At 36.9% G+C, this 12,368-nt stretch overlaps 1 protein-coding gene across 1 annotated transcript in view; it reads left to right on the top strand.

Annotated features, from left to right (window-relative positions):
- LOC138145618 (major histocompatibility complex class I-related gene protein-like) overlaps window positions 1-12,368 on the top strand; it is a 30,533-nt gene that overhangs the window by 2,231 nt on the left and 15,934 nt on the right. Inside the window, exons 2-3 of the mRNA XM_069067319.1 lie at window positions 6,135-6,209; window positions 6,691-6,948. Coding sequence (XP_068923420.1) covers window positions 6,135-6,209; window positions 6,691-6,948 — 333 coding nt within the window. The remainder of the gene's footprint in view (window positions 1-6,134; window positions 6,210-6,690; window positions 6,949-12,368) is intronic.

Consider the following 12,368-nt stretch of genomic DNA (forward strand, 5'->3'; position numbering starts at 1 on the left):
CTATCTATCCATCTGTATCTATATAGACACACATAATGTCATGATCACTACAATCATTGTAATTATTTTTAAATTTTGTTCACCTTTTGTTGAATAGATCATCTATTCAACATCTTCACATCACTAATGTGAAGCCAGTGATTGAGCAAGGCAGGCCAAAAAGAAAGTATTTCTTCTGAGTCTTGGGCAAATCAGAGAGTATTAAGTGGCAGCCCTGTGTTGGGGATCCCATAAATACTAGACAGGTAAAGGGAATTTCAGGTATCACATGTCAAAGGTTACCTATCCTAGTTGGTGGTATTTTTAGATTCTTAATAGTTAAAATCGATCTCATCTGACTGAAAAGTCAGAGTAATTCTTTAGAGTTAGGGAGGAATTCACTACATTTTCACTGGTCTCTAAGTTGAAGGGATAGATGTCAAGGCACCAGCCCCATGAAAAGGAGAAGTAGGAGCCAGCAAGGATTTCTTTGGAAACAGGAACTATTTGAGGTTTGTTACATTCGCTGTGGTCATACCTGGGGCAAACCACTCTTATTCTGCTTGAGCTCCTCAGCCCAGGACCAAACCCTCAGATGCTAGCTCGAGGCTTTGATGTAACTGTAACAAGAGGCAATAGAGATCTGGTGACCAGTTCTATAAATGTCCTTGTGAGAAGCAAAGATGATCAAGGAATCAATGCCCAAATGAACCTGATCATCTTCCTGTGTATTCACTTCTCTATTCACCCCAGACCCTCTTGACTAATCTTTGGGCTTAGTAGTATTCTTGTTCAGTCATTTCAGTCATGTCCAACTCTTTGTGACCCCATTTGGGGTTTTCTTGGTGAAGACAATGGAATGATTTGCCATTTCCTTCTCCAACTCATTTTATAGATGAGGAAACTGAGGCAAACAGGGTTAAGTGACTTTCTAGGGGCACAAAGCTCATAATTATCTGAGACCAGATTTGAACTCAAGTCCTCCTGACTCCAGGACCAGTGCACTATCCGCTGCTCCTATATGCATGTAGGAGTATATGCATCCTATTTCAGCCACTATGTCTACTTTATTGTGGTAGGCTAACCCCTCACTTAACCTTGACCCAGGCATAGATAGATCACTTTACCTCTTTCCTCTTTGTGTAGGAAAAAGAATTGAAAATCGTCTCCTGGGGCTAGGTGGCACAGTGAGTAGAGTGCTGGCCCTGGAGTCAGGAGGACCTGAATTCAGATATGGCCTCAGACACTTAACACACACAAAAAAACAAAAAAAAAAAAACCTAGCCGTGTGACCTTGGGCAAGTTACTTAAACCCAATCTCCCTCAAAAAAAAAGAAAAGAAAAGAAAGTGAAAATCATCTTCTTAGTTCTAGATACAATGTTCCTATTCAGGAGGCCTGAGAAAACATTAACTGTGTTTGTCTGCCATAAGACATTTTGGATTGATATCAGCATTGAAGTCCATCAAAGCTATTCACATTTTAAAACATTTTATTTGTGATATTTTGTCTTTTTGACAGCAATTACCTCCCTACTCAAGTCTGAACCTTTTGTGGCAAAGAATAACCATTAAACAAAGTCAAATGGTACAGAAACCTTAGCTGACAATATAACAATAATAATGACTATCATAATAACATAATAATAATTAACATTTATATAGTGCTAGTAAGCACTATATAGTAATATACATAGTAATGTGCTAGTCACTGTCCCAAGTGCTTTAAAACTTATTACCTCATTTGGTCCTCACAGCAACCCTAGGAGAAAGAGGGTGGCAAGGAGTGATGAGAAATTCTGACTGTATTACACTTCAGCTGAAACAAAAAAAGGCAGTGGTAGCACTCATAATATTCGACAAAGCAAAAGCAAAAATATACCTAATTAAAAGAGAGAATCGGGGAAACAAAAAATGTTGCTAAAAAGTATCACAGTCAATGAAGTAATATAAAAATTTTAAGGACAAATTTCTCTGATAAAGGCATCATTTCTCAAATATATAGGAAGGTGAGTTAATTTTTCAAAAGTTTAATGTATTTTCCCCAATTACATTAAAACAATTTTAAACACTTTTTAAAGTTTTGAGTTCCAAATTCTATCCCTCCCTCCTTTTTCTCTTGTTTCCCTGAGATGGCAAGAAATCAGATATAGGTTGTACATAATGCCGTCACATAAAGCACTTCAAATTAATCCTTTTGTATAAGAAAGGCTGAGTTAAATTTATAAAAGTAAAAGCCATTCCTCAATAAATAAATTGCCAAAGAATGTAAACAGGCAGTTTTCAGGAAAAGAAATAAAAGCTATCTGTAGTCATATAAAAATACTCTAAATCACTGTTGATTAAAGAAATGCAAAATGACTGTGAATTATTGCCTTACACCTGCCAGAAATGGCAAATGCTGGAAGGAACGTGGGGAAATAGGATTAATAAACTACTTATGGTGTTGTGAACTGATGCAACCATTCTGGAGAACAATTTGGAACTATGCCCAAAGGGCTATAACACTTTCTATGTCTTTTGACCTACCAATACCACTACTAGGTCTGTGCCCCAAAGAGATCAAAGAAAAAGGAAAAAGGCCAATATGTACAAAAATACTAATAGCCGCTCTTTTTGTGCTGGCAAAGAATTAGAAATTGAGGAGATTGGGGAATGGCTGAACAAATTGTGGCATATGATTGTGATAGAGTACTATTGTGCTACAAAAAAAATGACAAGGGGGTGGTTTCAGAAAAAAACCCCAACATGACAAGACTTCTATGAACTGATGAAAAGTGAAGTGAGAAGAATCAGAAAATCTTTGTGCGTTGTAATGACAATGTTGTAATGATGATCACCTGTGAAATTTATCATCTACTCTGATAAACACAATGAGCCAAAACAATTTCAAAGGTTTCATGATGAAAAACGCTATCCATTTCCAGAGAGAGAACTGATGAACTCTGAATGCAAATTGAAGTATAATTTTCTTTCTTTCTTTCTTTTTTTAAAATATGGCTAATATGAAAAAACATTCTACATCATTTCACAAGGTATATTTTTTGCTTTCTTAGTGGATGGGGTAAAAGTGGGAGAGATGGAAAGAATTTGGAACTCAGAATTTAAAAAGAAAAAAAATGTTAAAAACAAACAAATGATGACCTTAAAAATAAAAAAAAAAATGAATCCAGTGAGGGATTCTTTTTAGAACAAAAGAGATATAGATATATTAGTAGATAGCAGAGAAGGAATCAGTAGATAGGGAATGATTGAAGATAAGAGGAAAAGTAGAGATGACAATTGGGACAATCTTCTGGAGAAGAGAGGAAGAGGTGAGATCAAGGGTACATTTGAATGGATACCTCTTTCTCTTAGTCAGTAGTGAAGGAAAGAGATAATAGGGAAAGACATCTGAGGTTGCTGTGAGACAAGGAGGCAGGAAAGAGGAGTTCTCAATAAATGACCTCATTATTGTTAGTCAAGTTTAAGGCAAGGTTCTCATCTGAATGGAAGGGGAAGAGGTCCCATGGGAAGCTCGGGGAGAGATGCAGTTTGAACAACTAGTGTGGAGGCTGGGATAGCAAATCAATTATGGATGAGTGACAGGATTGTTTTGCTAAAGCGAGGGCCCAGACAAGATCAGGTAACAAATTTATAGTGGATTCAATGAGTGCAGTTTTGTGATTTTAGAAGTATGTGATTGAAAATGATGAAGATAGATGGTAAGAGTAAACCAAGGTCGGGCTGCAGCAAGGTATGGTAGGTGATAGGTGATAGGATGAGGGGAAAGAAAATTCTAGATTAAAAGATAGCATAAAGTTGAACTAGTTCACCAAAGGGTCAAGATAGGAAGGGAGGAAAGCACAATCAGTGTAGGGATGTGCTGCATTCTAGGAAAGTGTAATCAGCCATCACTGATGGCCTGCAAAAGAACTGAGAAGTAAAGGGAATGGAATTCATAGCGAGGAAAAAGAAGATAGTGATTGTAAATGGCATGAGAAAAGATGATGGACTTTCTGAATTCATGACAAGATCAAGGTTATGCCCACCTCTGGATGAAATTGAGTTGGATTGAAGGAGTACACCATGGAAGCTGAGTGGGTTAAGGAACTGGGAAGACAAGCAGTTTGAGGGAGTTTGGATGGAATCAGAAAACTCCACTTTGCATATGCCCTGTTCAACCCTTGATTATAATAGAATCTAGAGGTGGAAGTAGTTTCAACAATTATATAGTCATAGGAGCATAGAATTTGGTTTAGTGAACCCTACAGAAACCTCTAGACCAGGTTACTCACTTTTACATATGAAGAAACAGAGGTCTTGAGAAGATGATTTGCCTCAGTACATCACATATAGGAGATGAAAGAGCCAGATGGCTGATTTCTGAGACCTTATATCCATCTTTATTTAATCCCTTCGATTAATATTTAATATAATAATTTAATATAATAATTAATCCTATTCATGAGATTTAGAAGTCAACGACTACAGTAATGTATTGTTTGATAAACCCCCAGACCCTGGTTTATGGGATAAGAACTCACTATTTGACAAAAACTGCTGGGAAAACTGGAATATAGTATGGCAGAAACTGGACATAGACCATTATCTAACACCATATACCAAAATCAAGTCTAAATGGGTTCAGGATCTAGGTATAAAGGTTGATACTGTAAGCAGTCTGCTAAAACAAGGAATAGTTTACCTATCAGACTTGTGGAGAGGGAATGACTTTATGACGAAACAGGAATTAGAGAACATTATAAAATGTAAAATGGATAATTTTGACTACATGAAATTGAAAAGTTTCTGTACAAATAAAGCCAATGTAACCAAGATTAAGAGGGAGGTGGGAAATTGGGAAAGAATCTTTACAACCTATGTCTCTGACAAAGGACTTATCTCTAAAATATACAGAGAACTGAGTCAAATTTATAAGAATACAAGTCATTCCCCAATTGATAAATGGTCAAAGGATATGAACAGGCAATTTTCAGAGAAAGAAATTAAAGCTATCTATAAGCACATGAAGAAATGCTCTAATTCACTATTGATTAGAGAAATGCAAATCAAAACGACTCTGAGGTACCACATCTCACCAGTCAGATTGGCTAAGATGACAAAACAGGAAAATGACAAATGCTGGAGAGGATGTGGGCAAACTGGAACACTAATGCATTGTTGGTGGAGCTGTGAACTGATCCAGCCTTTCTGGAGAGCAATCTGGAATTATGCCCAAAGGGCTATAAATACTTTCATACCCTTTGATCCAGCAATACCACTCCTAGGGTTATATCCCAAAGAGATCATAGAAATGGGAGAAAGACCCATATGTACAAAAATGTTTATAGCAGCTCTTTTTGTTGTGGCAAAGAATTGGAAATTAAGGGGGTGTCCATCAATTGGGGAATGGCTGAACAAGTTGTGGTATATGCATGTTATGGAATATTATTGCGCTATAAGAAATGGGGAGCAGGCGGTCTTCATATTTACCTGGAGAGGCTTAAAAGAATTGATGCTGAGTGAGAAGAGTAGAACCAGGAGGAATTTGTACACAATTACGGACACAACGTATGTGTGATGACCAACTTTGATGGACTGGACTCTTCTCAACAATGCAGGGATATAAGTCAGTCCCAAAAGACGCATGATGGAGAGAAAAACGTGCATCCAGAGAAAGAACTAGAAAGAACTAAATTTATATCCAGGTGGAAGCAAAATACCTGATCTTTTTCATTCTCTTATTTGATTTTATGTCCTCTATACCATTTTTCATCCCAGCTGGTACAATCCATCCTTATAACCTGACCATTGTATAATGTGAAAGTATCTACAGATCCTATACTTGATTATAAGACGCCATGGGGGGGAGGGGAGGGAGGGGGACAAATGTGAAATTCAAGGAATTGTGGAATTGAATCCTGTAAATTAAAAGGAAACAAACAAATTAATAAATTAAAGAATTAAAAAAAAGAAAAAAAATAATTAATCCGATAAAACCACAATTATGCATCTTTGGGGGATCATGCGAAAAACCACAGCATGTATATCAAAGTCTATTACCTTGAGGGTTACATATGCTTCAGTCTCAAGATCATTTAGCCAGATAGTGATAAGCTCATAAACTATTTGGAGAAAATGCTAACAAGAAATGTCCTTATTGTTTTCTTTTCAGAGGGACTCAGAACCAACAAAACACAGGCACACACCTATGTGGGAAAAAGCCTGGGAAAACAACCAACCCTACAAAGTATGTGAACTCACTACACTGAGTCTTCCCTGACTCCTTCCCTTTCTCCCCTTAGACTGCATTTTCTGTATCTGCAGAATCTTGGTGGGGCAGTCTTGTCTTCACCAGCATTGCCTCTCCAAATTAAATGTACTGACTGAATATTACCTCAGTATGGGGGTTGGCTACACTAGTTCCTTTATTGCTTCCATAGTTGAGCTATATTCCCTTACTTTCCATACTAACACCCCTGGAATTCATGCAATCCATTCCACTAACAGAAAGACAAGATTTGGGTTTGCAAAAATGTGTGTAGCATAAAGGACCAGCCTCTACTTAAACCAATTCATGAAAAGGAATCGAATAAGCAACCTTGCCATGTGCACAGTTCTAGTCTAGGTGCTGAGGAAATCTCAGAATCCTTCACTGTTCAGATTATCTCCAGAGACAGTCACTCTGGCTGCCCAACCTTAATGCTCTCTTTTCCCATCCTGTTTCACAGCTCACCACAGGCATGAGTGTCAATTCACTGCAGTGGGAAAAACTTCTCTCTTGGACTACACTGTGCTTCATGTTATTGATGATGTAGACGTGGGCAGCTACGACAAACAGAATAAACAATTCGTGGTCAAAGAACCCTGGATGTCTCAGACATTAGGGGAACACTTTATGAACCATAAGAAAAAAGTGATGTCAGAAAGTGAAATGTATTTCCAATTGGCCCTCAAGTTGTTATCAAAGAATGACACCAAGATCAACAGTAAGTCAAACCAATTGAATTCTCATTGAATTCCTCTCTATCTCTAACCTAGTTTCTCCTTTCCTTGAATAATAATCCCATCATTATGAACCACAGGACCAAAAGATAATAGATCTAGAACTGATAGAGACTTCAGAGGTCAGTTGGTCCAACTCTGTCAGTTTACAGATGAGGAAACTGAGTCACAGGGAAGTTAAATGACTTGCTCTAGGTCATACAGGTGGCAAGTCCATACCTTTCAGCTGAGTATGCAAAGGTTGAGATCACTGCAACTTCCTTCCCTGGAAAAAGGAATGTGATCCAAAAATATGGATAAATCTCTGAATACTTGGATTTTTATTCTGTATCCTTATGACTTGAGTCCTAGACTCATGTTTGAGTTTTGTCTGCCAAATAAATCTCTCCCATTTCCAGCCCTAACCCCAGTGCAGAGAGGAGTAGGATCCAAGGAAGTATATCTCTATATATTAGTGAAAAGTTCAAACACACTGTGTCAATTTTATTAGAATCATACCTCATGCTTCATAAAATTTGCCCATAGCAAATGATCATAAGGATCAACCAACAAAGCTCTTGTTTGGCCTGTCTATATCTCTGGCACCTAGCACAGAGAAAGTGCTTAGCTCTTATTTGATGAATTGGGTTAGACTGGACTGTGGATTTTGCCTCAAGCAATTCTAGATAACAGGATAACATTGTTGTTATTGTCTTTTGTTCTTGAAGAGGACAGTGAGAACAGGGAGGTGATGCCATGCCATGCAAGTGGATTGTATTTAAATGAGGGAGGACTGTGCAAAGTTAACAGCCTCACTTTCTCCTCTGAGCCATCTGGATCCAGTGGCAAGATTTAGATCAGGGTAACTAGAGATGGTCCTGGGTGCAATGGGAAACCTTGGTCTTTTTAAGCTAAGGTCTTTAACAGGTCTCAGTTTGACTGAGGCAATGCCCAATCAGTGATTAAGGCTAGGTAAGAAATGAGGTAGAGAAGGACCTCTTTTACCTAGTCATAGAAAAATGAGGTAGGGTGACTAATTAATTGGGAGGCTAGTGCAATAGTCCTGGTGAGAATTCATGAGAGCCTGCTCTAGTGTGGTAGTCATGTGAGTCACGAGAGGGAAAGAGACATATATAAGAGATCTCAAGAAAGTCTAAATTACAAGAATTGACAATATACTAGATAAAAGGGGTCAGTGTGAGTGATGAGTTAAGATCAATCAATAAATAAGTACAGTATTTATTAAGCACTAACCTTTTGTAATGTTAATGGCATATAACATTTTCCCTGCTCATTAATAGGTCTCATGTGGAGCCCATTAAGGGAAAATCTCTTAGGGGAGGCTTGCTTGTAGGAAGGCTTTCACACCTTTTGCTAAGTTCTAATTAGGCACTGAGTAAGGAGGGTTGTGATGCCTTCTGGCTCTGAGAAGTGTATATATACTCTGAGTTGGTATTTTGCTTTGAAGGCTCACTTATGAAAAGGATCTTGTGATTCCCTGGTCAAGATTCTGAGTGGTCGTATGTTCAGAGCTCCCTGCCTGCTCAGATGTGAAAGTTCTCTCAAACCAGGGATGTATGTAAAGTGTACAGTTGATTCAGGTAGTCAGAGCCCTGTCTGTTGGTTTTTATTTCTCTGCTTGTTTTTTCTCTGTTTGTATTTTCTCTCAAGTTCAGGGTGCTGACATTTCACCTGAACTAGTGAATATTATTTAAAAAGATTGTTGACCTCTTAAATAACTACCTTTCCTAGTAAAGCAGAACGTGTGCTAGCAACCATTCTGAATATACCAGTGTGGGTTGCTGCTACACACCTACACTCAATACTGATACAAATAATGAAAAAATACCTCCCCACAAGAGGATTACATTCTAAAGGAAAACACGAGTGCATCTTAAAAAACATACAGTGTAAAAACAAATGAACAAATGCAAGCATATGCAAAGAAGTTAAATGCAAGGGAATTTTAGAGGAAGGGCAGTAGTAGTTGAGAGGATTAAGAAATGATTCACACAAAAGACTGCATGTGAGCTACACCTTAAGGAAGAGAGGGTTTGTACAGGACAGAAGTAAGAAGGGGGTGTATTCCAGGCTTGGGGGACCAACAGTGTGAAGGCATAAAAATAGGAAATAGAATTTCATGCTTGAGGAAACAGAAACCAGTTTGGGTAGAAATAATAACACTGGAAAGAACCTAGAAGATATTGCTAAGGAAGTCTGAGGCCAAAAATGGAGGAAAAGGCAGGTACTGGAGCATAGGTGGTGTTTTATTACTACTTTCTATTGAAGGAAGGGGAATTTAAGAGAGAGAAAGGTACATTTGGGAAGGAAACAAACATGACTGAAGTTGTTTTCTTCAAACATAAGATGATAGATAGATAATAGATAGATAGACAGACAGATGACAGATATATCCTACCCATTGTAAATTAGTTTTTTTAATTAGCCTTTAGTTTTAGATAGGTACTTTTATGACATTAAAAAGTTTTATTACATCTATTATTAGAAATTAAATTTAGTTTTTTAAAATTAGCCTTTAGTTTTAGATAGGTACTTTTATGACATTAAAAAGGTCCCTCTTTGTCTATCCTTTGCTATAAATGAGCTTTGTACTTGATCAAAGAATCTTCCCATATTTATAGACATAATCATGTGATTTTGGATTTTTTTGGTTATTTTTTTCTTTTGGTTTTGTCTTTTTTGAGGAGAGAAGGCAGGGCAATTGGGGGTAAGTGACTTGCTCAAAGTCACACAGCTAGTAAGTGTGTCAAGTGCCTGAGGTCGGCTTTGAACTCAGGACCTCCTGATTCCAGGGCTGGCTCTTTATTCACTGTGCCACCTCACTGATCCAATTTTGTATTAAAATATATATTTGGTTGATTTTTTTGCCCAATGTTGAACCATACTTGCATCCTTGGTATGACTACAGCTTGATCATAATGAATGATTTCTTGGAAAAATTACTGTAATATGTTTGACAGGACTATATTTAAAACATTTGAATCTATAATCATTAATGATAGTTATCTGTAGTTCTCTATCTTTATTTATCCTTCCCTGGTTTAGACATCAGGCATATATTAGTCTCATGAAAAGAGTGTGGCAGAGTGCTTTGTTTCTCAATTTTTGAGAATAATTTCTAGAATATTAGCATTAGTCATTCTTTAAAAACTTGATAAATTTTGTTTGTAAATCCATTGGGACCAGGAATATTTTTTTGGTAGCTCCTTTATACCTAGGTCTATTGCTTCTCTGAGATTAGATTCCCTTGGGGTCTCTATTTGTTCTTTGTAAGTTTGGGTATTTTTTTGGGGGGGGGGGGGGGGTTGAAGGTATCACTCTGTTGTGTTCTCAGTTTTGTGACATATAGCTGCATGCATATTTATTTATTTTGGTTTTGTTGTGATTTCACCTTGTTGGATTGTGAATTTGTATATGTTGCTTTTTGTTGTCTTTTTAATCAAGTTATCTAAAGGTTTATCAAATTTTAAAGATCTTTTCAAAGAACCAGATTTTAGTTTTGTTTTTTACCTGTATGATCTATTTTGTTTCCCAATTTATCTATTTCTATTTTAACTTTCAGTATCTACTCTTATGTGTTTATTTGGAGTTTATTTGTTGACTTTTTAATATTTAAAATTCATATTCAGCTTATTAGTCTTCTCCCTTCATGTTTTGCTAATGTATCTTCTAAAGACATAATTTTCCCCTGAGTACTTCTTTTGCTGCATCCCAGAAATTTTGGTATATTGTTTATCATTGTCATTTTACCTAATTACTCATTTTTTCTTTAATCTGTTCTTTGACCCACTCATTATTTAGGATATCCTTGTTGAATGTTCATTTGATCTGTATCTTCTGTTTGTGCTCCCTGAACTGATTATTATTATTATTTTTGGTAATAATACATAGAGGGTATTTACTATTTCTGAATCTCTGCTTTCCTACATAGTGAATTTTCACAAAATTTAATGTGTGGTGGGAATTATAATGGTCAGAATAATCTGAGTTTTTTAAGGGAAGGAAGGACAAGAGAAATGTGGTTTTAAAAAAAATTATATTGGAAGAAAAAAAGGAGGATCAAAGAAGGAGGGAAAAAATAGAATCAAATAAGAACTTTTCTTGGGCTTGATGGACCAGTGATAACTGATAACAAAATGTGTAACTGCCCAATTCTTGCTTTGTTTTTGTTTTCTCTGCAAAGGAGAATGATATTTATGCTAGAAATGACATAACTTCCCCCCCCCCCAAAAAAAAACCCCAACAGGAAGTCAGCATCTACAATTAAAAAGGAAACAGTAAGGGAACACTTACATGTCCTTAACGACATCATGGCACTATCCCAGACAAACTACATCCTCTGGTCCTGAAAGAACAGTCAGATGTGATTGATGTGTCTCTGTTAGTGATAGGTAAAAGAAAAACATGGTAGAGACTATAAGATTAGACGATGCTGTATATTGTCCAGACTTTAAGAGGAGAGGAGAAGAGAGGAAAGAAAGGAGAGAAGAGCAGGGCAGGGAAGGGAGAGGAGAAGAAAGAAGAGAACAGAAAAAGAGTCTGCAAACTATAGGCCAGTTAACTTGACTTTGGTTCATGAGAAAATTTTAGAATGGTTCATTAACAACATATTTGAAGGACATCTACATAGGGATGCCATGACTATAAAAAGGTAGTAAGATGTGAAAAAAAACAAGGCTGATTTCATTTCTTTTTTTGACAGTATTATGGAATTAACACCTAAAGGGATTGGTGTTGATATAGATTACTTAGATTTAAGCAAAGTTCTTGACAAAGTACTTCAAATTCTTTCTGAGGAGAAGATGGAGAGGAATGAATTAGATGAAAAGACAGTCAGATTCATTCAAAACTAGATGGACAAAGAGCTGTTGTTAATATTTCCATGTCAGCTTGGTAGAAGATATCCAATGGAATAGCTCAATGGGTTGTTCTTGGCCCTGTTCTATTTAATATTATGAATAATTGTTTACATAGAGGTGTAAATGATATCATCATACAATCTGAGCATTTTGCTAGTCTGTGAAGAATCACTAATATTCTAGATGAAAAAGACAGGAGCTAAAAGCATCTTAAAAGTCTATAACTTTGCGGGGAGGCCAGGTAGCATAGCAAGAAGAGCACCGGCCCCAGTGTTGGCATGACCTGGGGATCGAATCTGGGCTCAGACACTTAGCACCCATCCAGAAACACCTGGCTGTGTAACCTTGAGCAAGTTACTTAACCCCGATTGCTTTAAAAAAAAAAGCCTATAACTTTGGAGTACGTCTAATCAGATGAAATTCAGTCAGTAACCACTCATTAAGCACCTACTATATGCCAGACACTGGGGATACAAAAAGAGGAAATTTCTAGTCCCTGCCCTCAAGTATCTCAAAATCTAATGGGGAAGACAATAAACAAACAA

The sequence above is a fragment of the Petaurus breviceps genome, unplaced genomic scaffold, assembly GCF_028583685.1.
Source record: "Petaurus breviceps papuanus isolate PSGF00001 unplaced genomic scaffold, PetGlider_PUasm1.0 139, whole genome shotgun sequence".
NCBI classification, from domain to species: Eukaryota; Metazoa; Chordata; class Mammalia; order Diprotodontia; family Petauridae; genus Petaurus; species Petaurus breviceps.